Source organism: Stegastes partitus, unplaced genomic scaffold, assembly GCF_000690725.1.
Source record: "Stegastes partitus isolate 25-593 unplaced genomic scaffold, Stegastes_partitus-1.0.2 Scaffold53, whole genome shotgun sequence".
NCBI lineage: Eukaryota > Metazoa > Chordata > Actinopteri > Pomacentridae > Stegastes > Stegastes partitus.
This window is the reverse complement of record NW_007577784.1, coordinates 815,214-839,561: the sequence shown is the minus strand read 5'-3', so window position 1 is coordinate 839,561 and position 24,348 is coordinate 815,214. Positions and strand designations below refer to the sequence as shown.

General features: G+C 41.6%; 1 protein-coding gene across 2 annotated transcripts in view; it reads left to right on the top strand.

The window, feature by feature from the left end:
- The window catches only part of LOC103352820 (coiled-coil-helix-coiled-coil-helix domain-containing protein 6, mitochondrial-like), a 94,898-nt gene that overhangs the window by 56,715 nt on the left and 13,835 nt on the right, over positions 1-24,348 (top strand). For both annotated transcript variants that reach the window (XM_008275485.1, XM_008275484.1), the window contains one exon: positions 10,117-10,252. In XM_008275485.1, the coding sequence (XP_008273707.1) occupies positions 10,117-10,252 (136 nt within the window). The remainder of the gene's footprint in view (positions 1-10,116; positions 10,253-24,348) is intronic.

Here is a 24,348-nt window from a genome sequence, read left to right as displayed (position 1 = left end):
AAAGCATGAACTGCTATTAGACCAAATGGACACCAATACATGGCTCCCAATCCTACAGGCTTTCATCCATGTAAGTTTTGCAGTCTTGCAGGAATCTTTAAGGAACCATGAGTTTTGCCAGGTTATTGATTGATTAGGACACACGGCTCAGGTTTGCATCAGCAAAACTCAAGGATACGGCTGTAACCTTCATCACAGCGCCCGGCGTGTACCTTTACGTCCGCACCGGTAAATCTTCCATCGATATCGTATGTAGCGTATGAACACACTAAAGCGTCGGTGGTGAAGGATGATTATTTCTGTAGGTGGAACTAGAGACACTGAAAGTCAAACTGAGATAGGATCTTGTAAAGAGAGTCACTTAATAGCTGAACTGAAACAGATTTTTTTTTTTTGCAATAGTTCAGAGAAGTTCAGCTTCATGACTAGTGACACCACATGTGTGCCCGCTATTTATCAGCTGCCACCCAAAGTGGATGCGTGTTAGCAGCAGTCTGCGGCGGGATTTGTGGAGCCGGCTCGCACTGATGGAGCGATTGCTACGCCGCAAACTAATATCCACTTAGCAGAGCCGTTTTGCATTTCCTAACTTGACAGGCGCTACCTGGCTGTGGAATTACAGACAGAATGAAAGAGACATGAGCGGGGAAACAGTTGTCCTTTTAGTATAGATACGTTCCGTGTGTGAAAGTGCGAGGAAGACAGCACCTTCTTGGGAGGATAAAGTATTAGACCGAGAGCGAGGTGGAGACAGACGAGACAGATACCCATGTCAGACCCCTCAGGTCAGTATCCAAGGCATTTTAACAAGGCCAGCTGTCTGTTACAGTAGTAGTTGAACTAGCTTTAATAGCCACCCTTTGTCAGATTCTCCCAGCCTGTGTCAGACGATTCCAGCCTATACTCTGAGTGATCACTCAGCGATAAGCCTGGAAACATTGACAAGACAAGTCCGGGGTCTAAGTGAGCGGCGGACTACTTGGCAATTGTTGGTGTGCAGTTAGAGAGAAGCCAATCAAAAGCACCGTGTTCGGCTGACAAAATTCAGACCCAGGTAAATATCACATTTGTACACTACATGCTGCTGAACTCTAACCGGCTGGAGGAAGACAAGTTTTATAGCAAGCTGATTTTAGATGGAAACTCCCTACTTTACTTTACTCTGACAGGAACATAATACATTTTATTTATTGTTTTAACATGCCCTTTATCTGCTTCCTGAATCTTCCTTGAATTTCATGTGTTGTTATTTATATATTCATACAAACAAATATTTGCTTAAACTGCAAACTTTCCTCTCAGCTCATGTTTTTTCTTTTTTTGGCTCGTTGAGTATTGACAACAAAGCATATACGTATCAATCTTGTATTTTCTATAAACACGGGATGCGCTTGTACAATCGTAATGCCAGACCAGTCAATAGAAAGCCATTAATCACAGGCATAAATATTCCATCATCCATCTGCCCCCAACAGGTTTTGGAACAAAATGCATAAATAATCCTCTCTGCAGTACATTTTGCGATTGTATGTAGCGGGGCTTTGGATTTAATGATGGCATTGTTCGAGGAGGCACATAAAATTCCCTAATTGCTGTAATGACAAATGGGTCTCGCAGTGCTTTTGTGGGAGGTTTCTGAACCATCTAAGGAAAGAAACTAACAATACTGCGAGAACTGTGTGACCTTCGACTGATGAGGGATGCACAGTATATTGTTTCAGCATCAACATCGTCACGTGCAGCGAGGAGAATTATCTCAAACACATCGTGCCACCGCTTTCACAGTTTTCATTTTTCTGTTCTACGAGAGAACGTATATGTAATTTATTCGGATTTAAAAGTTCTGGGAGTTTTTTCACAAGATGGTTTTTTGACGCGCAAACTGAGCAAGAAACAGGAAAGAAATATTTAAAAGGACGGTTTGGTTGGAGGGCTGCAGGGTGGTGCAGTTGGTAGCACTGTTGCCTCGCAGGTTACATTAAAATTAAGTCTTCTGCTTTGCATTTATGGAGAGGAACATTTAAGCCAATGATGCGTATAAAACATTTTTTGTCTCTTTTTTTCTGTTGGCGATGACTTATCTGTTATTTTCTCGATTAGCTGATGAGTTGTTTTGTCTAAAAAAATGTCAGAAAATGGTGTAATTGGTAAATCAGTGTTTCCCCCTAAGCCTCAGGTAACGCCCTCAAATGTCGAGTTGTGTCCACAACTCAAAAACATTCAGTTTCATGTCATCGAGGGGAGAAGAAATCAGAAGATATTCAAGTTAAAGAAGCTGGAGTAAGATTATTGTGACAAATAGTTGGCAATTAATTTAATGGTGGACTACTAGTTGAGTAACTGTTGCAGCTCAAGTCATAACCTGCCAGTTTGGTCTGTACGACAACATCCAAACTTTATTTGGTGCAAATGTTGGGCACAAAAAGACACAAATGCAACTGACAGACTACCGTAAATTCCAGACTATTCCAGCAAGAAGGTCGCCGGTTCGCGTCGCGGTGGGGGCACCGGAATCTTTCTGCGTGGAGTTTGCATGTTCTCCCCGTGCAGTGTGGGTTCTCTCCGGGTTCTCCGGCTTCCTCCCACACAGTCCAAAAACATGTTGAGGTTAATTGGTGATTCTAAATTGTCCGTAGGTGTGAATGTGAGTGTGCTTGGTTGTCTGTCTCTAAGTGTGGCCCTGTGATAGACTGGTTACCTGTCCAGGTGAACCTGCCTTCACCCTGAGTCAGCTGGGATAGACTCCAGCCCCCCATGACCCTAGTGAGGATTAAGCGGTGTATAGATAATGGATGGTTTGGTTGGAAAAATTCTCTTTCTTTGCTTAAAAAGAAAATTAGCTGCATGGAAATAGTTCAACAGAAAAGATGAGTTCGACCAAAAACTGCAGCAGTATCTTACAGTTGTTGGGGTAACTCAGCTAATTTGTTTGATTAAATAAATCAGTCATTCATTACACTATATATAACAATATTTTTCTAAATATACACAGATTTTCTATGTGTGAATGCTAGAAAACGTCATCTAGTTTTATACCTTTACACGCACTGATGTTTTTCCGTGGTTAACTGCCATGCACCAGACCGTGATGGAAAGCAGGCAGTTCCACGATTTACTTCACTCCTGGGCATCAAAACAATGTGAGGGTCAAGGAAATTTTTCATCCTGCAGAAGCTGTGATTTTAGTGGAGCTACCGCTCGACCTAAAAATCTAAAGTTCACAGATTAGACACCGAAGAGACGGGCCGGCAAAAGTGAGACGCATTAAGAGGAATGAGGTGCTCTGCCTCCACTCCACTGTTTACGAGAGACAAAGTGCAGTCGGAGTACGAGTGTATAGAGGAACACGGTAGCCGGTGTGATAGGTAAGGAGAGATGGGGAGAGGATGAGTGAAGGAGTGTAGAGATACAAGATAGGGTAGAAGAGGATGTGTGCCCTCAGTCAATTGAAAAGCTGTCAAGGTGCAGGTGCATACAAGCTACAAGCTGGAGATAAGGAGCAACCCTTTCTCTGTTACTGTTTTCCTCCTCACCTCTCCTGCCCTCCTTCTCTCTCTCTCTCTCTGTTATCATCTCTCTTTTTTCCCTTCTTCACCACCGCACCCATATTAATCAAACCGTAATGGTAGGAAGTCTGTTTAGAAATTCTGACCCTCTAACATGTCAAATCCCATTTCCTGCTTCGCTAGATAAGGACGGACCTGTTTACCTCACAGTCTCTAGTTGTCTCGAGGATTTTTCTCATCGTTGGACCTATCCGAAAGTTTCTTTTTAAATAGAGGAAATTGTACAGAATATATAAATTTCTTTGAGCTGAAATAAAGATAACTGTGAAGGTTCTTTTTAGGAGAATGGACATTTACAATAGAAATGGTCTCTTTTTGCCAAGAGTTGCATAAGAAGATCAAAACCAGTTTCATGTCTGGCCTGATGGCCTTAAGGTCTGGATAAAAGCCACATAATTGCAGCATCAATGGTTCGATTCCAGTGAAGGACTCGTGTTAGATCTAAATCCTTTCTCTTTCAGGGGCGGCGTTGTCTTAATGGTTGTGGCTCTGATCAGAGATCAGGGATTCGAGACTCCTTAAGGGGTGCCTCATTATGGCTGACACAGCATTCTGACCCCGACTTCCTAACAAGCAGAGATGTGCGAAAAAACGAGAATTTCTGACCGACGAATGCAGGCCGATGGCCAAGAGGTGATCAGCTTAAGTTAGTATCAGGGCTGGATGCAAGCAGAAAGTACGAGCTAGAATACAGTGTGTCATGAGTACTTTTTTTCCTCTTGTTTTGAGTAAAGCCAAGTAAACTCCAGTATTTTTGCTAAGCTAAACCAAAGGCTTGTAAGCAAAATCTATTCAGCATTACAGACTTTGGAGTGACACAGAGTTTGTCACCTGGCTAAAAATGTCCAACTGGTTGCGTGCAGAGTCAAAACAGTCCAGCAGAGTTTAATGATGCACCACAGGGTCCAGTCAGCAGGTTGGTCATCAGCCTCTGTCCAAAATTAGTCCTCTGCCTTTATCTTAAATTATAGCCTGTGTCCAGAATCTTTTTACTGTACTAATGAAGTCCCTGTTGTCAGGAGTTAAACTCTGATGATGTTTCCTATCTGTGGCAAAATTCTACAATCTTGTCTTGATGGGTTTTACCAGCAACAGGGATCCACCCACAGGGAGTCAAACGTCAGGCTGAAGAGTCTGAAAAACACCCCCCAAAAAAACTTCTGATCTGCTTCAAACTTTACGCGACGCTTCCTTGCAGCCACGGCAAAACACTTAACCGGGTTGAAGCAGATCAGACAAATGGTTGTCGATATATGCAAAGAACACACACACATGCGCACACACAGATATTCCTTGTTGCAGTTGTATTTTGATTTTGCATTTGAGTGTCCAAATGCTGAGTATGTGCATGTATTTACTCTAAATATAAGACATTGTACAGCTGGCCTTTACATACGCATGGCTGCTAACATAGCTGTTCTATAGATGCTGGTTAAAGAAATGTCCAGGATGTAAATGTTCATTTCTTGCAGGACTTTTTTCTTTATTGGATTTCGCCAGTGCCAATGTACCAGGAACATATCATGATGAATGGATGCTCTTTGGAACCTCTTTTTTTTTCTTTCCAGTTTTGATGCACACATAAACTTCACATGTTGTCAGTTTTATTGCTCTGGTAACGACAATACTCCATTTAGCTTTATTTTGTGTCGTGTAAATAACAAAGTTGAACTAAGAGAGTCAAAAGTGCCGAGCTTCTTGTCCTTCCCGCTAAAGAGGAGGGTTGTTTTGTTCCTTTCTACTGTTGCCAAGCGCTTTGTTCGATTTCTCAGTTTAAAATTTGTAAGGTTTTTACCACGGTATGTGCTACAAGATGACGTGTGTTGTTGTGAATTGACTGGAAGAAAAAAAAAGTCCTGTAAAACAGAGCTACCTGGAATTCATCTCAGCAGTGACATGTGGCTGGATTGCAAATTAACATTTCAGACAAATTGATAAATCTGTCCCAACAATCACTCGGCTAGGAACAAATTACTATTATGTGTTTTAAAAGCTCAACCTGATAACAGCGACATTGCCGTTCATTGTTTTAGTTCTGCAGTGCACTTGAAAATGTTGAGTTAATTAAATTAGCTTAGATTCAGCGGCATATTATCATTTAGTTGTATTGCAATTTATCATTAGATTTCTTTTGAATTTGTTTTGACGCAAAAAAAATACGGAGATTTGAGTCAATAATAGTGTTTCTTTGCTTGGACTTTCTTCCCCTTTGACCAAATGTGACCTCAGTGGCACAAATTACAGGTAGACGGCTATTTTGCTGCCATCTAAAGGGCCGTACGAATTGCCCTGCACAACGCTTCTGTAATAATTTAACACTGCTAACATTGAAATATGCAGCAGACCCCTACGCACTATGGAAATGTACAACATTGGCACGACAAACCAAAACTTGAACATAAAGTATGCTGTGTGTGTGTGTTGGCTCACGTTCAAGATGTTCCTCAAACCAGCTCCCAACGAAGTCACATTATTGGATTCTCTTCATTTTTTCCTCTTTGGGCTCCACTCCTTGTGAGATGTTACGAGATTTTCTAATTACTCGCCCGAAAAACACTTTAGAGATACCAATACTTTGTAGCTGACAGGACGGAAATAAAATGGCACATAGGACAAACAATGCTTCATATGTTTAGCCAAAGCCATTAAGGAAAACACAAAAACATCACTCTTAACGCTAAGAGAAGCATGGTTTAGGGGCGATAAAAGCATCTCTCTTATCAGTCTTGTAGCTTTGCCAGAGGCTTTTGTAGTTTTTTTTTTTTCCTGTGTCTTTTCCATTTTCCAATTTCTCCCCTTTCATTTCTCTCCCTCTCTTTGTCTTGGTAAGCTGCGTGGTCCACAAGTCTGAGTCCTCTGTGTTCCGCCCGCGTCTGCCTTCGCTGTCGGAGATTAAAAATAATGGGCAGCACCATTAATTAAGCAACTAATCTTATTGTTTATGTTTTGTCGTATTTGCCGGTCACAGATGCGTGGAGAACTCCCCCAAAAAATCACTGCTTCCACACACATTGCCTTCGCAGCACACGCCCGTTAGCGGCGGCAGCCCCCTGCATGGCTCAACGGGCTGTCGGGGATGCTTCTTTACCTCATCCCCCCTTCCGTTTCTCTATTTTTATTTATTTTCCATAAGCGGCTCAGTTAATATTGTTGATTTAAGACCTCACCTTCAATTGGGTGTAGCATGTGGACAGAGCTTTAGCTTTTGCCGCCGCTGAACCAATTTTCTGCTTCAAGCGCCTTTAATAAACCACGTAGCACTATCAGGAGGCTTTGGCTTCCCTGATGAAGCCCATTTATTTCAAATTAAAGGAGAGTTCCTTATCTTTGGCGGCCTCAAACGGAGAGGGAGATAAAGATGGCGTGCTTTGGTGTCGTACTCTCTATGTTGTTAATGTGGTGGTGGTGGAGGAGGGTGAAGAGTTGGAGAGAAGACAAAAAAAAGTGGAAGAAGATAGATTAAACAGGCGTGATAACCGTTGGAGGTTGTTGAGGGGAACAGAGTAATCTGATAGGCCGTCATCTTTTTTTTTAAAACGGGAGAACAGCAATGGATGATTCATTCAATCCCTTTCATTGTTTTCATCCCTTTCCTTCCTTTATGTTTTTTTTTTTTCTCCGTCTCTGTTCGTTTTTCCCTCTTTAACCTCTATTACCCATGCTCAGATAAAGTCAGTCGCTGCATCCGCGATACTTTCACCGGCGATAATGTGCGTCTGCCCGCGTGGATATGGATATGCCGTAATTGAAACGACAGGGTCATCTCTCCTCCGTGGGTCGAAGCCAAAAAGAGCCTTTAATTTGGCTTTCAATTAAATCCGGTGTTAAATGCTCCTCGTAGAGAAAGTGCGTGTGCAGGGAGGGCAGATCGACGTGCTGGCATGCGTGTGCTGCTCTGTGATGTTTACAGTGTACTACAAAGTGTGTGCGAGCGAGCATTCGTGCACGTGCCTGTCTATACCTGCGTGGGCGTACATAACTTGCTTGTCTCTGCTTCAATCAGTCAGAATCCATTACAGTGAGGCGCCCAGGCAGCAAGCTTGTCATAGTTAACAATCACACAGATAGGCAGGCAAAGACCAATTATAATACAGCCCACATATCAAATTAAGCTCGACTAATTCAATCTCTCAAAGCACACTTTTCTGCTATATTTGATCAGAATGATCCTACCCACTCAATTAAGTGTGATTTAGCCCTAATTGTATGATTTGCGATGAGGCACGTACAATACACCCCTTATGTTGTTGAACAGGTTGTGCTGCGTGTAGGTGGGATTTTTTTTATTTTTTCATCTTTGTCTTGTCTCATTTAATCAGACCGCTTCATTCTTTGGAATGGTTTTTTTTCTTTCTACTTTTTCTGTTTTGTTTCTTTTGTTCTGTTGTGGCTAAAATACATGTAAAGGATGGGGGAAGTTTTACTATTATCACCAGACTAAAAAAACTCCTCAAATATGATTCAGTGTTTTGTTACGACTGCCTCATAGAAACCACGAAAACAAAAATCCAATAGTTCAAACAGCTGAATAGGAAACTTCAGTATTCTCACAATAGTGTGCATTTCTTCATAAGCACAAGGTCAGTCCTGCTGTTATGAATTGCCTTGCGAGATAGCAACACGATAAACCTGATGAAACAAACAACAACGTATGATTACCTTGCCAGACGATAAAAGTATGTCTAATGTTTAGCTGCATAGACCGTTTGTGGTCTCCACCAACTCGTTCCACGATGTTTACCAACTAGAGCCTAACTATCTAGCGCTCAGTGGGTTATTAGAGGTTTTCTGCTGGAAAATTCAGTCTGCCGCAGTAAAAAGCAACATAATGAGAGTGGTGACAGGGAACAAAAAATGGTAAAAAACAACGGTTACGTGGTTGGTATGCAGCTAGTTAGATGATAATTCCCTGCCAGAGATCTTCTTGTTAACTTTCACATATATATAAATACAGCAGGGCTGGGACTTTAACATGTCAATTTCGATTGATTAATTACAGAAAAAGAAAAAAATAATGCATCTTTCTCTAATTGCTGGCACACCGGTAACACTGATGCACACACTCCAGCCAGGAAGGAGGCGGAAATGCTCCTAAAGTTCAGTTCCCGGCTGCAAAGACGACGCACAGGATGCATTGAGTGACGTCAGCGCGCAAGAAAGTTTGGTGACGGTGATGGAAGACAAACAACAACAAAAAGTTTTAAGTCAAAAAGTCTTAAAATGTTAAATATAATCGCTATAATTGCACTTTAAATTTGCACTGATGTCTTGAATGTAGTAAACTGCACAGAAAATGCACAGATGAATATAGAGGAAAGATGAACATTTGTTAATATTTAATTTATTAATTATTTAATTGAATTTCCCTTCTGCGATAAATAAAGTATTTTTCATTTCATTTCATTTCAACATTCATTGATTCAGTCGTCAACCAACATTTATTTGAATTGTTTGTGTCAAATGCTGCTATTCAACAAAAAATGCAGTTAATCAAGATGAATTAATTATAAAGCCTCTAATTAATTATATGTATTTATTGCGTCTGATATCCTACGACTACTAATATATACTGCACAGCCAATACATTAATGCCACTGACAGGTGAGAGGAGCTACACTCAGTATCTAATTACACCAGTAGAGTCATGGGATGTGTTAGGTAGCAAGCAAACAGTCAGTTCTTAAACTTAACATTCTGGAAGCAGGATAAATAGGCAACGTTACGATCCAAGCAACTTTGACAAGAACCAGAGATGACTAGGTCTGTAACACAGCAGGTGTTGTGGGCTGTTCACCGTATGTAGGTCAGCACTGACTACACTGGTCCATAGAAGAAGAGCAGATGAACCAGCGATGGGGTGATGTGCACCCAGGCCACATGGATGTGAGGGGCATCGACGGTTCACACTCAAGAGCTACTGTAGCACCGACTGCTGAAAACTTTGATAGAACCTGTTGCTATCAGAAGGCACAGTTCGTGGTAGTTTGCGTATTTTGCTGTGTGGCTGCAGACCGGTCGTCCACGCTGACCCTAGTCCACTGAAAACACCACCGATGGGCCGGTGAGGCTCAGGATTTGAGAAGGTAGCCTGGTTTGATAAATCACTTTTTCTTTTTACATCACATGGACTCCTAGGGGTGTGTGTGTGTGTTGTTTAGCCACAGAGGAGATGGCTGCAGGATGCACTGCAGGAAGAAGGAAAGCAGGCGACAGCAGTTTGATGCTCTGAGCAGTGCTGTGCTGGCTGGGAAATCTTGGGTCATGCATTCATGTGGCATTGCAGACCACATACACACCGTCATGATGAAACTATTCCCCGATAGTAGTGGCAGGAACATGCTCCCAGCCGCACTGCAGACATTGTTCAGGAATGGTTTGAGGCACACAACACGGACTTCAAGGTGTTGATTCTGAAGCCCATTACCTGATGAATTGTTTTACTGTCCTTTTCCCCCCACAAACCCAAATTCACACTATCAGTGTGAAAGAGGGGAGTGAATGTTACTGTTTTTCACTCAATTTATAATCTTTCTCTGTCTGTCTTTTGCAGGTCTCGTAACACGGACGCGGTGTGTCCTGGCCTGCAGGGTCAGATTCTAACGTGTTACAAGGAGAACAGTGACCAGACCTTAAAGTGTGCCGACCTGGCCAAAGAATACATGCAGTGCATCAACGCTGCAAAGAAGGTGAGCGGAATGGGATTTAAAATATGAGTAAGATATAAATGGTTAAATACCTGAAACAAAGCTGCTATCACAGATTGGAAATGTTGTGTCAGCACACTCACAGAAATCCTGGATTTTACCTCGAAATTATGAAGATTCATTTCTAAAGGCAGCTTTGATAATAACTTTCTAGCAAAAGTGATAAAAGCGTGCCAGCCTGCTTCACGTGTCCCTTCAAATAACCAAGGATTTTGGGGAAGTTTGGGACGTAAGACTCCAGTCTGAGCGGTGGCTTTTGAAGTTTCCCGTAGAGAGACGTGTTGTTATTTTTTTTATTTTTTTTAGAGCAGCACTCTTTCTGATGTAAAAGAAAGAAATTCTCCCTTTTTTTTTTTCTGATGTTGTTGAGATTATTCTGGGGGAGTTAAAGACTAAAAAGAAGCTTTAAAAAAAAAAAATCAGATTGATAGGATTTTGAGTGCTGTCACTTTACCGTTTTACACAGAGAAGTCTTGTCATTAAAAAATGTCTTTCAGAGTGACTGTCTGATGTAAAAGTACGAAATACAAGTTCTCCAGTGCAGCCAACTTGTTTTCCTAACGGCACTGAAAATGACACCTTTTCAAACACAAACACAGTTTTTAAAATAAGTCTTAGATCGTAGTTCACCTTGTCGCTGCATCCTTCGTCCGTTTGGTTCTAATTTGAGGTCGAAAATAATTTAAAGAAAAACCAAAATATCACTCTCTTGATATTTTCTTTATACGATGGTGGAATTGATATGTGGAGCCGAAGAAAAACTAATGCAAGCAGTTCACTTGATTTCAAGTAAACAAGAGGAGGGTCATCGAGTCAGATGCAGCAATAATGTCTGCAGTCTGATCATTAGAATTCTACAAGGGTAGACGCTATAAATGGGATTATGTAATATTAAGATTTTGTTGTGTTTAGATGATCTCTTAACACAGTCTCTCTTCACAGTAGAGATGAGGACACGCTGTGCATGATGCCGGCGATACAGTTATCAGCCTTAATGCAACAGATTTCACTCTACCTGGTCCCACTGTATCTGCAAAGTGAGATTTTAAATTTACAGCATCTGACTGCTGTCAAAACTCTGGAAACGGCGTAAAAGGGAAGAAAAGAAACTCTCACAATATGTTTTAACAACTTATTTGATAACTTTTCTCTGTTTTAACCAGAGAAAAGTTTAAAGCTGAATTAACAATCTGCATTTTTATTATTTTTTTTATTATTTTTGAATTGTTTTTGTCTTTGAAGAGTCAATTTGGGTTATAAACTATGTATTTACTAAGTCAAGAGATTTTGTATTTTTGTCTTCTTCTTGTATTTTACCCAAGAACCACTACTTATGCATGCACTCAGTAAAATTTAGCCTTTGTACTTTACTTTTTCTGCATTCCCTAATACTCAATTGGACCTGCTGTTGTATTATTCAAAAGCAAAGACGAGCTCCTGCGTGCAACGCTGCAGCAGTTACGAATTCAGAGAACGTTAGAATATGCGAGGAGGAGGAGGAGGAGGAGGAGGAGGAGGGGAAGCTTGAGGACAGAACACTGGAAGCTTGCACTTCCAAAGTTTGTGCAGTAGAGGCGTTTGAAGGTATAGCTGCTCATCATGCACCCGAGCGGCGTATTACTCTGCCTCATACTGTCTCTGCTCACATCTTCTTTGCATGGCTCAGGGGCACCGAGGCTTCCCCTGGAATACAGTAATACAACATGTGATAATCAGCTTGCTAAACACTGATTCCTGTGCCATTGTGCTGGTGTGTGTGTGTGCACTCTCAGTAGCATCCGAAGCTTTGTGCGCGCCTTGTTTGACACCGTGCAGACACAAACACAGATTTATATACACACACAGGGATGTTTGTCTTCTTACATTTGTACACTTATGAGAACTGAATGACCTTACAAGGACTGGCGTGGATTGTGTGTGTGTGTATATGTGTGTGTGAGAAAGTTTCTTCCTCATATTAGCTGGTGTGAGATAACGAGGAGTGAAGAGAAGATTCTTTGAAGACAGTCTTTAAAAGACTACAGCAGATCATACACAATGCGTGTGTGTGTGTGTGTGTGTGGTTTTGTGGTGCGTGAATAGCTTGCTACACTGCTGCAGCCTGCTTTAACCTACACATCAAGGTCTTTCCTCTTGATTGGCCCCCGAGGCATCTCCCTGACTTTCACCCCGTCAATTTGAAAGTTTATAAAGTTCTTCCTCCATTTTGTGTCTTTAAAAGCTGTCACAGTTACTTTGGTTATCACTGATAACTTTTTTTTTTTCTTCCCGTGGAGCAGAAGCTGCATGGGTTGCGAAATTATTTAGTGTAATCGCATAGAAACACCGAAAAAGCCCTCAGCAAAGTCACATGTTTAGTTAATGCTGTGCTTTTTTTTTTTATATCTTAGGGCAAAAAAACAACCTTTCTGTACAGAATGAGTATTCAGTGATCAATACTTATTAGCGAAGTGCCTGCTGTCAGTGGTTAAATTAGTTGTTTACAGACAGACAGTTTGCAGAAAGCTTCCTTCAAGACTTTGACATAAGACTGGATTCTCGACAGTGACATTGCTGCTGATGATGTTGCCCAGCAACTGGGGCTACTTAGGTTTGGGTGCGACCAAGGGGCCCAAAAAACAGCTATTGTTTATCCAATCTACTTTGAATTTGCACTTTATTGGATCTCTTGTAATACGTCCCCCAAGTTTGAAGTAGAACGGATGTTTGGTTGTCAAGATATTGGACGAACAGACGGGCACGCATACACGGCGAACCGTTTTACTATTTAGCTGCTGAGTTTAAAATTACTGATGTAATTTTGACTAAATGAAACAACAGTTATATACATCTGTAATGCAGTTTCGACTCAACTAATAGTTGCGGATATCTCAGCCGTACTTAAGACTAGTTGGAACTGTTGTGTATGAGCCTCGTGCAAGGCTTTCCATGGGCTACTGGGCCAGCAAAGTATTTAGGAGAAGTACTGGTGGTTGTTGGGGTGGATGAGGTCGTACATGAGCTTCGTTCATTAGATTCCTGTGGTAGAAATTTCAAGCTTTCGCCTCCTGAAATGGTGATAAAAGAAATTTCCATATCGCCATCTTGGTTGCTGTTGCCATAATACATTTGAAAAGCAAGCTTGATTTTGTCTGCAACGTCATTTTGCCTCGTCAAAAGTCCAATCAGGATATCTAGAACTACATTTTGACTAAACAAGAATTCTAGTTTGACATTTCTTCAGCATCAGTTTAAATAGTTAAAACCTAATTGAAGATATCGATGGAGCACAATGTAGGTAACTTCAGTTAAGAAAAATTAAAGATGTCCAAAACTGATTCAAAATTAACGTGTAGATATCCGCAGATTATATTGTGAATGATGAAGAATGATGTTGTTGATGTTGTTTTAAAATGCTCTTTTTGACCAGGAGGAATTAAAATATGGATCAATACAAATCCATTGTAGGTATGAAATGTTAAAGAAGAAATGTTAAACGGATGAAGGTTTCTGTATTTATTAGTGAGATTTATGAAGTTGTGTTTTCTGGATCCACTTTATTGAGAAGACGTGTTTTCTTTTCAGTGGAATTGCCCCATTTGGTGGATTTTCTGACTTTTGGTCTCAGATTGAACTCAACGAGCTTCGACACAAACATTCACTGCTGCAGTGTTGATCTACAACTTTTAAACAATACTATATTTCATAACCTAACTATCAGTTATTGTGGTCTTCTACGTGTAGTAGCATCGACAGAGTATCTCTAACTTCATCTCATCTGTAAATGCTCATGCTAAATATAGCCCCTAAATGACTGCTAACATTTTCCACTGTGTGATAGCGACGGTATGGGTGGACAGATCAGACAAGCAGCCGCTAGGCCTCGACTGCTTTAAATGTCAAGGTTGTAATTGCATACATAGAATAATCCTGTAGTATTCCAAGCTAACGATTCAGTTTGGAGATCAAATCCGTTAACTAGCCAGTAACAGCTTAGTTCAGAAAGAGGCTACCGAGCTAGCTGCTAGCATAGCAAGAGGGATCAGAAGCATGTTTTTATTTACTCTGGAAAAGTGTGTGTGACCAATTATAACAGAAGGGTTTCTTCTTCTTCGCCTTAACCGAAGCTTTTAATTTAGTCTTTCTAAGATATCAGTACTTATCTAGAAATCAACAATCGGTTCCTGAAAATCCATCGACCTTTCCTGTGAACTTCGATGCAACACCGAGCACTTCATCACCTTTTTCCTTTCTGGCCTTATAAAGTTAAAGCTGAGGCAAAAGTGTTTTTAATTCACATTTAATTATTTAAAATGTTTGGAGTCCAGCAAATTGGAGGGAAATGTTGATGCTGTGTCCGTTTAACAAACATCATCTCCTTCTCCTCGCTCTAATGCATATTAAATGAGTGCATCTTAAAGAAAAGTTTGCGTCCTGTGAGCTTTGAGGAATTTTTCTTTTCTTTCTGGGTTCATGTTGTCCATAAGCAGAGCTGATGTCCTCTGTGCTGTGAATATCCGTTCTAACCTTTCATAATTTTGGCAACTTCTTATTTAGGTGAAGAGTTAAAAGGAAGTAAAACAAGGAGGTCCGTGACTGTAGAAAGCGAGCAAATGAAGACTGTTAATTTGTGAGCTTTTAAATGAGCGAGCGATGACTTAATTGGACGGAATTCGGTCCCGTTCCTGTTTGTCTTTCCACAGAAGCGACTGTGATGTGTTTTGATCAGTGTCACAGCGGGTCAGTGGACAGGCCCGCGTATCGCAGACGTCTTCCTGCTGCGCTGTGCTGCCGTCGTCATGCGTGTGTGTGTGTGTGTGTGTGTACATGCGTGCGTTTGATGGCAAATGAGGGGAGGATCCCACAGAGCCCGCGGAGACGGAGCAGACAACCTCGAGTCATTATCCTCTGGGAGGCCGAGCCCGACGTGGGCACCGCTAAATGTAACGCTCACACACTGTCCAGACACTCGGTGGGATTCTCTAGTCATTTATCCGCACCCTCAGATGTGAATGCATACACAACACACACACACACACACACACACACACACAGAGGGTGTGTATGCCTGGTGGGATTCTCAACTCATTTAGTGCCAATCTCAGAGACAGCCTGGTTCTGATCAATGTCAGAGGCTCGGCTCACAATAGAGAGGAGAGCAAGAGAGAGATAGACATGCGAGACGGTGTGAAAGAGGTACAAAAGAGATCTGTAGAAGTCATTTGGAGAACCTCGGCAGAGAAGTACAGAACAGACCCTATATAAGGAGCAAAACTATAAATGGACAGGGAAAAGGAGGAGATGAATTTATATGAGTAGCAAAAACAAAAAAAATCGAGATGTCTGTTTCTGCACCGCGTCCGATTGTACATGCAAGTGAAGCCGCTGCTGCTGCAAGTCGAGACCTCTGAAAGTTTAAACGCCGTCATTTTTTGCCTTAAGCGAAGGCCAACCGCTGCGGTGCCTATACATCTGAAGCCCTGCTGGGGAGGACCGACATAGCAGGCTTTGGGTCTAATACCCAGGGAGTTACTCCGAAAGTTAAAAGCTGCCCATCAGACTGGAGAGAGCAGGAGAGCGAGAGAGAGAGTGAGGGGAAACAGAAGAGAGACGAAGGATCGGAGAGTGTTGGACTAAACCGAAAGCAAAAAAAAAAACACTAATCGAGTGCAGAGAAGCAGCAGAGTGATTGAGAAAAAGATTCAGAAACAGTCCCTGGACAATATCCTCTGTCTTGATATCGCAACAGTCTCTTCACAGACATCTTTCCACATCACGCTGTCATCATTTCATTGTTGTGATTTTGGTTTGGAAATGTAAAAACACAATACAAAAAAGTGAGGTTCTGACTTTTAACCGATCTTATACCAGCGCTTGAATGCTGTAACAGTATGTGTGTTTGTATAGTTACTGGTTAATGATTGGTTCGTGCAACCACAATGTAAGGAATCAGTCACATCCGTGGACCTTGTTCTGTGTTAAAATGCCTCCTCAAGTTCAGCCAAAACTCACATAAAATATCAACAGTCACTGTAATGACATCGTCCTGTTCGGATTCATCATCTGAAAGCACAAAGCCACACAATTTAGCCGGAGTGCACCGCTTTCAGATACCGATGCAACAACAGCAGTAGCAGCAGCTGTAGTTTGTTGCTTTGCAGGAAGTGCACGCAACAAAACTACAGTTTCTTGAATCTCAATGTGCTACACGCTGTTTTTATTGTTTTTTCGTCAAGGAATGGGATTAATGTTACATGTAGGTTTGATAATTCAGTGAGAAAGCTCCGATGTTCCATACCGTTGTATAAGAACAGTGAAACAGGCTATAGAATTAGAGAAACCAATTGAAGAACTCCTCGTTTTTTAACTTGGTCACGTGTCAAAATGGTGCTTTTATATATTAAAGATGTCATCAGCAGTCAACACTGTGGCTCTTTGAAGCTGCAGTCTGCCAATGACAGTCTCAAAAACATGGATCCCACTTAGGGGAGTTTCATCCATCCATTATCTATACACCTCTTAATCCTCACTAGGGTCATGGGGGGCTGGAGTCTATCCCAGCCGACTCAGGTTGAAGGCAGGGGACACCCTGGACAGGTCACCAGTCCATCACAGGGCTACACTTAGAGACAGACAACCAAGCACACTCACATTCACACCTACGGACAATTTAGAATCACCAATTAACCTCAACATGTTTCTGGACTGTGTGGGAGGAAGAACCCGGAGAGAACCCACGCTGCACGGGGAGAACATGCAAACTCCACACAGAAAGATCCCGGTGCCCCCACCGGGACGCGAACCGGCGACCTTCTTGCTGCGAGGCAACAGTGCTACCAACTGGGGGAGTTTCATACGTAATAAAACTAAGGAGCTCATCCTGTCAGCTTGCAGGGTGGAGCTTTCTGTGTTGAACGTGTATTACTCAATATTCCAACTGGCAGTCCAGAGTGGGTCCGTTAGCGGGGAATGGTGAGTGAAAAGAGAGGCAGGGAGTATGTACTATTACGCAATCTAGAGGAAGCAATGATGACATCTAAGCCGTTCTAAGACAGGGAGGGATCATTCTTAGAGAATAAAACCGCGGCTTATTCTCAGCAAGAATAAGCAAGACTAGCGAGAATGTTGGATATTAGCAATGCCAGCTACTGCTAATGCTGTCTGGAGCCAAGCTGGAGAGACACGGCCTTCCCGTCACTCGTATTTTAGCGCTGCACTATGAGCAATATGCAGACTTTTTATTTCTCTGAATTATGGAAATCAGATGTTTTCAAATATTCGATAATGTGCGCATGAGACTTTAGCTACAAGCATGAGGCTGAGCGTGAAGGTTGTTAGGAGTTAAATGTGATGGGATGCTCTGCAGGAGATCTGAACTTTACATGACAAATATATCGTTTGTATTTTTCAATAATAATGGTTTGAAATGCATAAGAAAAATCTGCAAAGCTTAAGAGTTTTTGCACAGGGGTGTCATGATATCTGATAAACACTGTGTTCAGAGCTAAGTGAAGGTAGAGTTCCTTCGTGAATCCGTGACATTTAAAAGCTACCATTTTGTTTTAGGTAGAAATATCCTAAAACTAATTTCTTTGTGCTGCCGTACCGCAATCTAGCGAAATCCGATACACGAGCCCTTAAATAAATCATTTGTGAAGCAGGAAAAGTTCAGTATTTATTGACGTTTTGTCAGAGAGACGGTTGCAATATTCATATGAAAGGGGAAACTGGAGATAACATCAGAGCGTGTGTGTGTGTGTGTGTGTGTGTGTGTGTTGTAGTTAATGCAGCGAAGCTTACCGCGGACCTATAGGTTGGACGCTATTGCAGTTTTCAGAACATTGTTTTGATACACAACGGCCCGGCCTGTCGCGTCGGAGCCGGCGCGCTGCTTCTACAGCAGGCTTCTTGTGCTAGTACGGCTCCCCGTGGATAGCACACCAGAAGATAAGGGGAAAGAGAAAATTGTTTTCATCAACTTTTGATAAGTCTATTCTCTAAGACAGACCCTATTGACAACACTGATACACTGATAATAAATCTGTATCTGTTGCCGATCTGAATGCACACTGACTTTTGCAAAGCCACTGAATCACAGCAGTATAAAAACCTAATATCGATTCCTTTTTTCTTTTACCTTCAGTTTTATTGTTGATTGAACAGGAGTCATGCCGGTACAAAGATCACAGCAGCTCAGTCACTCTGCTGATAGATAACAATATAGACAAACAAGCCGAAGAAAAATACAAAGACAACAAATTGTATTGAGGAACAAAAAAAAAAAAGAATACTCGCTGTAGATACACAGAGAGATTGTTAGATACGGGTGGTAGATTTGAACGGCCAATGAGAAACAAACAGAAAGGCCTTGGAAGAAAAAAACAAAACATTGGACGTTGAAAAAGAGAAGCAGAAAAAGGAGGAGAGCATTAAAACGTGGCAAGAGAGCACGATGAAGGGAGAAATAGCTGGGTTTAAAGTGAAAGCAGAGATTAAATGTTCACAAGTAGGAGCTGGAAATTGGTTTAAGTGGAAAAGTATTTGAACAGACTTCTTTTTTTTTTCCCTGTATGCAGTATGATGGAAAAAAAATATGAATGAACGTCCTGAAAAAAGGTGAACCTTGCGACGGGGAAAGTACAAAATAAAAGACAGGAATGTGAAGAAAACATGTCTGAAGAGACGAAAACATGGAGGTTAAAGAACAGAGGTGGAGGGAGACGGTGGGGAACGAGGACCGGCGAGAGACATAAACGGTAGAAATCCTTGGACGAACGAGGAGAGGAAGAAGGAGGGATGGAGGAGACGTTGGGAGGCGAGAAGGGAGAAGAACAGGTGAATGTGTTTGGGGTGTTAACGGAGGGCTTTGGATGGAGAGAGAGGATGAAGAGACGCAAAGAGAGAGGGAGTTAAACAGAGACAGTGGGCCCCTCAGCAGTCAACACTAATGAAGAAGAATGAGGGGCTTCGGCTGCTTACTGGGCCTGCTGACCACACACACACACACACACACACACACACACACACAAAACCCTCTTCGCACATTTTTCACTTAAGTGCGTACTCCTCCAGTTTTGACACAAAAATTCATGAAGCGAACAAGTAGCCGAACTCCATTCACCTCGATGCTACACATGAATAAACATTACAAAGTGTCTGGTAGCTTCCTTTAAACTAGCTCTAATTAGCAACCAGAGTTTCCCCTTAGTTTTTAGATTTGTTCAGAGATAACCCATCTCAGATTTGAAAACTCAGCCGTGAGAGTTTCAAACCAGGGTTGGGGGAAATTAGTGTAGGTTGCTTTAATTGGGGGCTAAAGTCACTGTAGTATTTTTGGTTCTCTTTCAAAACGCAGAACTTTTCTACAAAGTTGATGTACCATAAAGCACATCGTACCTTCTTTATCTTTATTGTGACTTCCTGCCCACTAGAGAAAACCACATTGACACTTGCATATAAAACATCTCTGACATTTTTGTAGTTGTAGTTTTCAAGGTTTTTTGCAATAGGGTTAAATAGATTATTTTATTTATTTATTTAAAAAGGTGACATTCATTTGGAGCACATTTTTTTTTGTCAGATTCTTGTTTCTCTTATGCTCCCAGTTGAAGGTCTGTTTGTGCCTCATTAGCCGTGACTGCCTGCAGACAAGGAAAAAGAAAATAAAAAAAAAAAAACGTCTTAAGGAATCCTTGAACTTTTTTTCCACCCCAGCTACAGTTTTGAACAAAAGTTGATAACAACTCGCCGGAACAGCGGCGCAATGCGTTGTGCGGAGATGAAAGCCTATTGACCAAAAGTTGTATTTTCCATTTGTTAATATGTCAGAATATCTATCTTACCGATGAAAGTGTTGAGGTCATAGTTTTTGATATAAATTCCTTGAATTTACCTGTAATTCCAGACCAAAGAAAAGGTTGTAGGCAGCTACGGCAATCAAGTATCGACATAAATTGAGATGCTACTCATATGTAAGAAGGAGAATTGTAAACGGTCTCCATGACTGTGAGGCTAAGACTAGGGCTGCTGAATAAGCTCTCAGTTTTTGGAACTATTTGAATCATGAATTGCACATTTACTAAATAGTTCTTTAGCTAGAACTTGTTTCAGGTTCATGCTATCAAACAGTAAGCCAGTAAAGATGCTCGTTGTGTGACATGTTTGTGTGAATTTCTGCTCACAGCACTACAATTTCCCCATACACAGCTTTATTACTTCATGTTCCAAAGTTGTTAAACCCAGAGGCTGGGACCAGTCAGCGAGCCCAGTCTTAGAACATGCACATGTTCTCATTAGCACCCCGAATGTCAGGCACAGAGAGGGCCAGTAAACGGGGAGACATGGCCGGTCCACAGGCCAGCAGGCTACATCCCTGTGTCTGTTGTAGCTAACAGCAGACCGATGGTGGCGTTTTGCTAGAGTCCTAAAGTTTCTGATAACCTACCGAAGAAGAGGTGCTTGCCGGCTGCGCTTCATTAACTCAAAGTGGGGGTGAAAGTTTTTGACTCGGTGGAGCCGCAAATGTTGGATAAGGTTTCTCAAGCTTTTGTATTGGTTTTCCAATCATACTGCCCCAGTGTTGCTGTTGTTGGAATAACTTCTCTCCTGATGCTTTGGTCTGGCGGGCTTCCAGGATCCACAGTATAATGGTGGAAACCAAGGTGGTCCATCCAGTGTTCCTTTGCTTCTGTGAATGTCCAAACACGATGACAAGATGGTCCACGCCTTTTTAGTGGCGACACACTTTAGTTCACTAGATTCTTCCGGAACATAACCAATGATGTCACCAACTAATCAACAACTGAATTCAATGGCAGCTCATTTGGTCATTGATTTTTGTCACCTTTTGCTGATTGTTTGTTGCAGCCCTAGTTTGGACGCACACCATATTAAACCTCAAAGCCTCCGCAGGATGAAACCGTAATGGAGAGGCGATGCATCTCTCTTCTCTTTTCCTGTCAACAACTGTTCTGTTCAAAAAGCAGAGGAAGCAGGTGTCTCGATGCACACCACAGAGTAGCAGTGTGTTGCTCTTTCAACTCGCCGATCAATCACTGCAGCATGTATGAAGGGTTCAGTGCCAAAACGGGCCAAGCCAGAAAAAATCCAAAGTTGAGTTTTATGTTTTTATTGAGAAGTGTTGATGGTCGACTAGTTCGTGGTAAAATGGTCCAACCAACAGCCCACTGGTAACATCACAATGCTGCTTTGATGTTTGGTCCATAATGGTTTGGGCATGAACATTTAGTGGCAAACTGGACCAAGCCACAGGAATTGCTGACTGTTATATCGCAGGTAGTTGCACATGTTAGCGATTCAAGATGGCGGACAGCGCGACTCGTAGGTGAAATAAAAACTTCATTAACCACCATCAAGCTTCTATTTCTACCCCATGGTCCTCAAAAGTTTCTCTAGTTCCTTATGATGTAAACTCTTCTGTGCTGTTTAACAAGACAAACCTTGAATCAGTTTGTTTCTCAAAAAGTAGAAAATGTGCAAAATTAAAACTTAAGTAAGTCATCACAAAGCAGCTGTTTCTATCTCTGGACAGTGTTGGAACATCTTTGGATATAATGACTCCTCCAACAACCAGGATTTTTAGTTAGTAACACAAAATTTTGACCCCATTTTTCTCTAAAACTAGTAAATGTAGTTTGGCCCACTTTGGCACTGAACCCCCCTCATATGATCAATTGTGATCGGTCCATTTCTGCATTGCTTTGGTTACACTGACTTGACTGCTGGACTTGTTCTGAGGCTCACAAACTGATGCCAAAACTTACCAGGACCTTCAGTTATTTCTGTTATTTTCTTCCTGTTCCGACGCTTTCCCCCTTCATCTCTGTATTCACGACGGCGTTAAACTCCTGGGACAAGCCCGAGCGTTTTGCTTGCGCGCAGAGACGACCGTCCAAGATACACAAACCAAATCAACACTATTAGCCAAGTATGTTCGGGCCACGCCAGACTCGGCAGCAAGGCGGCCAGCTGGTGACCTTAAACAACTGATTGTGTGGAGATTTAGTCACAGTGACTGATTTTCAACATGGAACCACGCTGACTTTTAGTTTGGGGGCAGCTGCTGAGGAAGGTCTGCGCTGTTCGGAATGGTAATATTTTACTTTCCAATCAAGTCAGAGCTGTCATGATTTCTTTCAAGCATGGTTGGTTTTTACAAGCTGAATTTGTGTAGTGCGGACTCAAAATATAATGAAGGCTGCTGGTAGCTGGAGAGAGTTTATTGCAAGAGAGGGGAGAAAAAAAACAAAATAACAGCTACGAAATGACAGGGAGTGGAAAGCAAAGTACTCTTTATTTAATTGGTTTTGTTACGATGATGTGTGCTCTTGTGTACGTTTGACTGAGGTGTTGTACGTTCAGCAAAGTGCAGTTTTATTCGTGCCTCCTTTTACAAACATATCAAATGTGGATCTCTTTGACTTCTGTTTGTGACCCGCAGTGTTATCTGTGTGACGTCGGGTAGAGGTTTAGATGCTGGAGTCGTTGGGTTTCGGAGTCACGGGGAAAAAAAGGCCGAATTAATTATCAGGCGCAGAGGGCTAGCGGTGTAAAGCCTGTTTTTTTCTGTAACATCTAAGCATTGTTTAGCATCAAAGCCTGTCAAACTGCCCGCGATGAAGGGGATCGTCTGCACCTTATTGTTACCCGAACCTACAAACACACACACACTTGCCCAAGTATATTTACATCAGCGCTCAGGGTTTTTAGAAAAAAGTTTTTGTCAGTTGGTTTATCTGAATGTTCGTCAGTTTGTTTTTGCTTTAGTCTCTTTTTTTTTTTTTTTTATCTATCTTTAAAGAATTTTCCTTCATCTGTCAATTTTGTTTCTCTGCTTTTGCTTCCTTTAAACTACCACCTTTCATCTAGCTCCTTCATCTGTCTGCAAGTCTTTTTTTTTTTTTCTCCTCCGTCCTCTTTGTCTACCCCGCTCTCTTTGTCTCTCTTGTTCTATTCCATCTTGTCTCCTGTTTGTCTTTTTCTAAAACCCCTCTCTTCTTCTTTTTTTTTTTTCTTCCCCCCTCCACGCTCTTCGTTCATTTTTCTCTCCCCGCTCCACAGTTGACTTATTGATTTCATTTTCATACTGTTGGCAGTTGTTCCCTCCGTCATAAACCATCAGCGTTGCCTCCTTTCAAGCCGGCATTGATCATTGTACAGCCGATCACAACCAATCTCCACGGAGCATCATTATCTGCTCTCGCTTTTTCTCTTTTGTTGTTCGTCTGTCTTGTGTTGTGTGCTCTGTGGGTTATATTTTGTAATCTAGCTATTCAGTACCCTGGTGAAATAACAGCCCTGTACATTTAGGTATTTAGGTGGTGAGTTATGCCTCTCTGGTTCTTTTTACCTTTTCAGATTCTTAAGTGTTGCGGAAAAAAAAAAACACACCTCGGTCAGATGTAAAGCTTTCAAAGGAAGCTGCATCACATAGCTTTGATAAGAAAACCACAATTTGCTCATCTCGTTGAAAAGAAATTAAAGTTTTGCTGCCTGTGCCATGACGGCGAGCCGACTTTATGAGGATCAAAACCTGTGTTTAATTTGTTTTTTTACTGATTTGGTTTAGTTTTATTGATTTGCACAATTAAAAAAAAACAACACAATGACAGAAAATGATGCACTGCCATATCAAAGTCAGAATTATAGTGGCAACACTAATGCTAACAGAAGCATCATGGCGTAAAAGTGACAAAGAAGGCAGTGATTTCAGCGTCATATTCAATGAATTCCATAGCTGCAGACCTCTGAGCGTCTTAAAAAATAGATGTTTTGCATCAATAGGCTACATGGAAAACCTTTTTTCACCTTGTCGAATACAGACGAATGATAAAGAAGAAAAAAAATGAAATGTAGCTGGAAGAGCTAAATGAAATTCATGTATTTAGGTAAATTTAGGCAGGTTAAATCTATAGATTCTAAAAAGAGATGCATATGAATCTTACATGTAAGAATGAAAAATCAATTTCAAAAACCACCTCGTATTATATTGTTGTACCTGATGCAGAGCCGGCCCTAGGCATAGGCAGTATAGGCAAATGCTAAGGGCGCCGACATCCACAGGGGGGCGCCACAAGCTT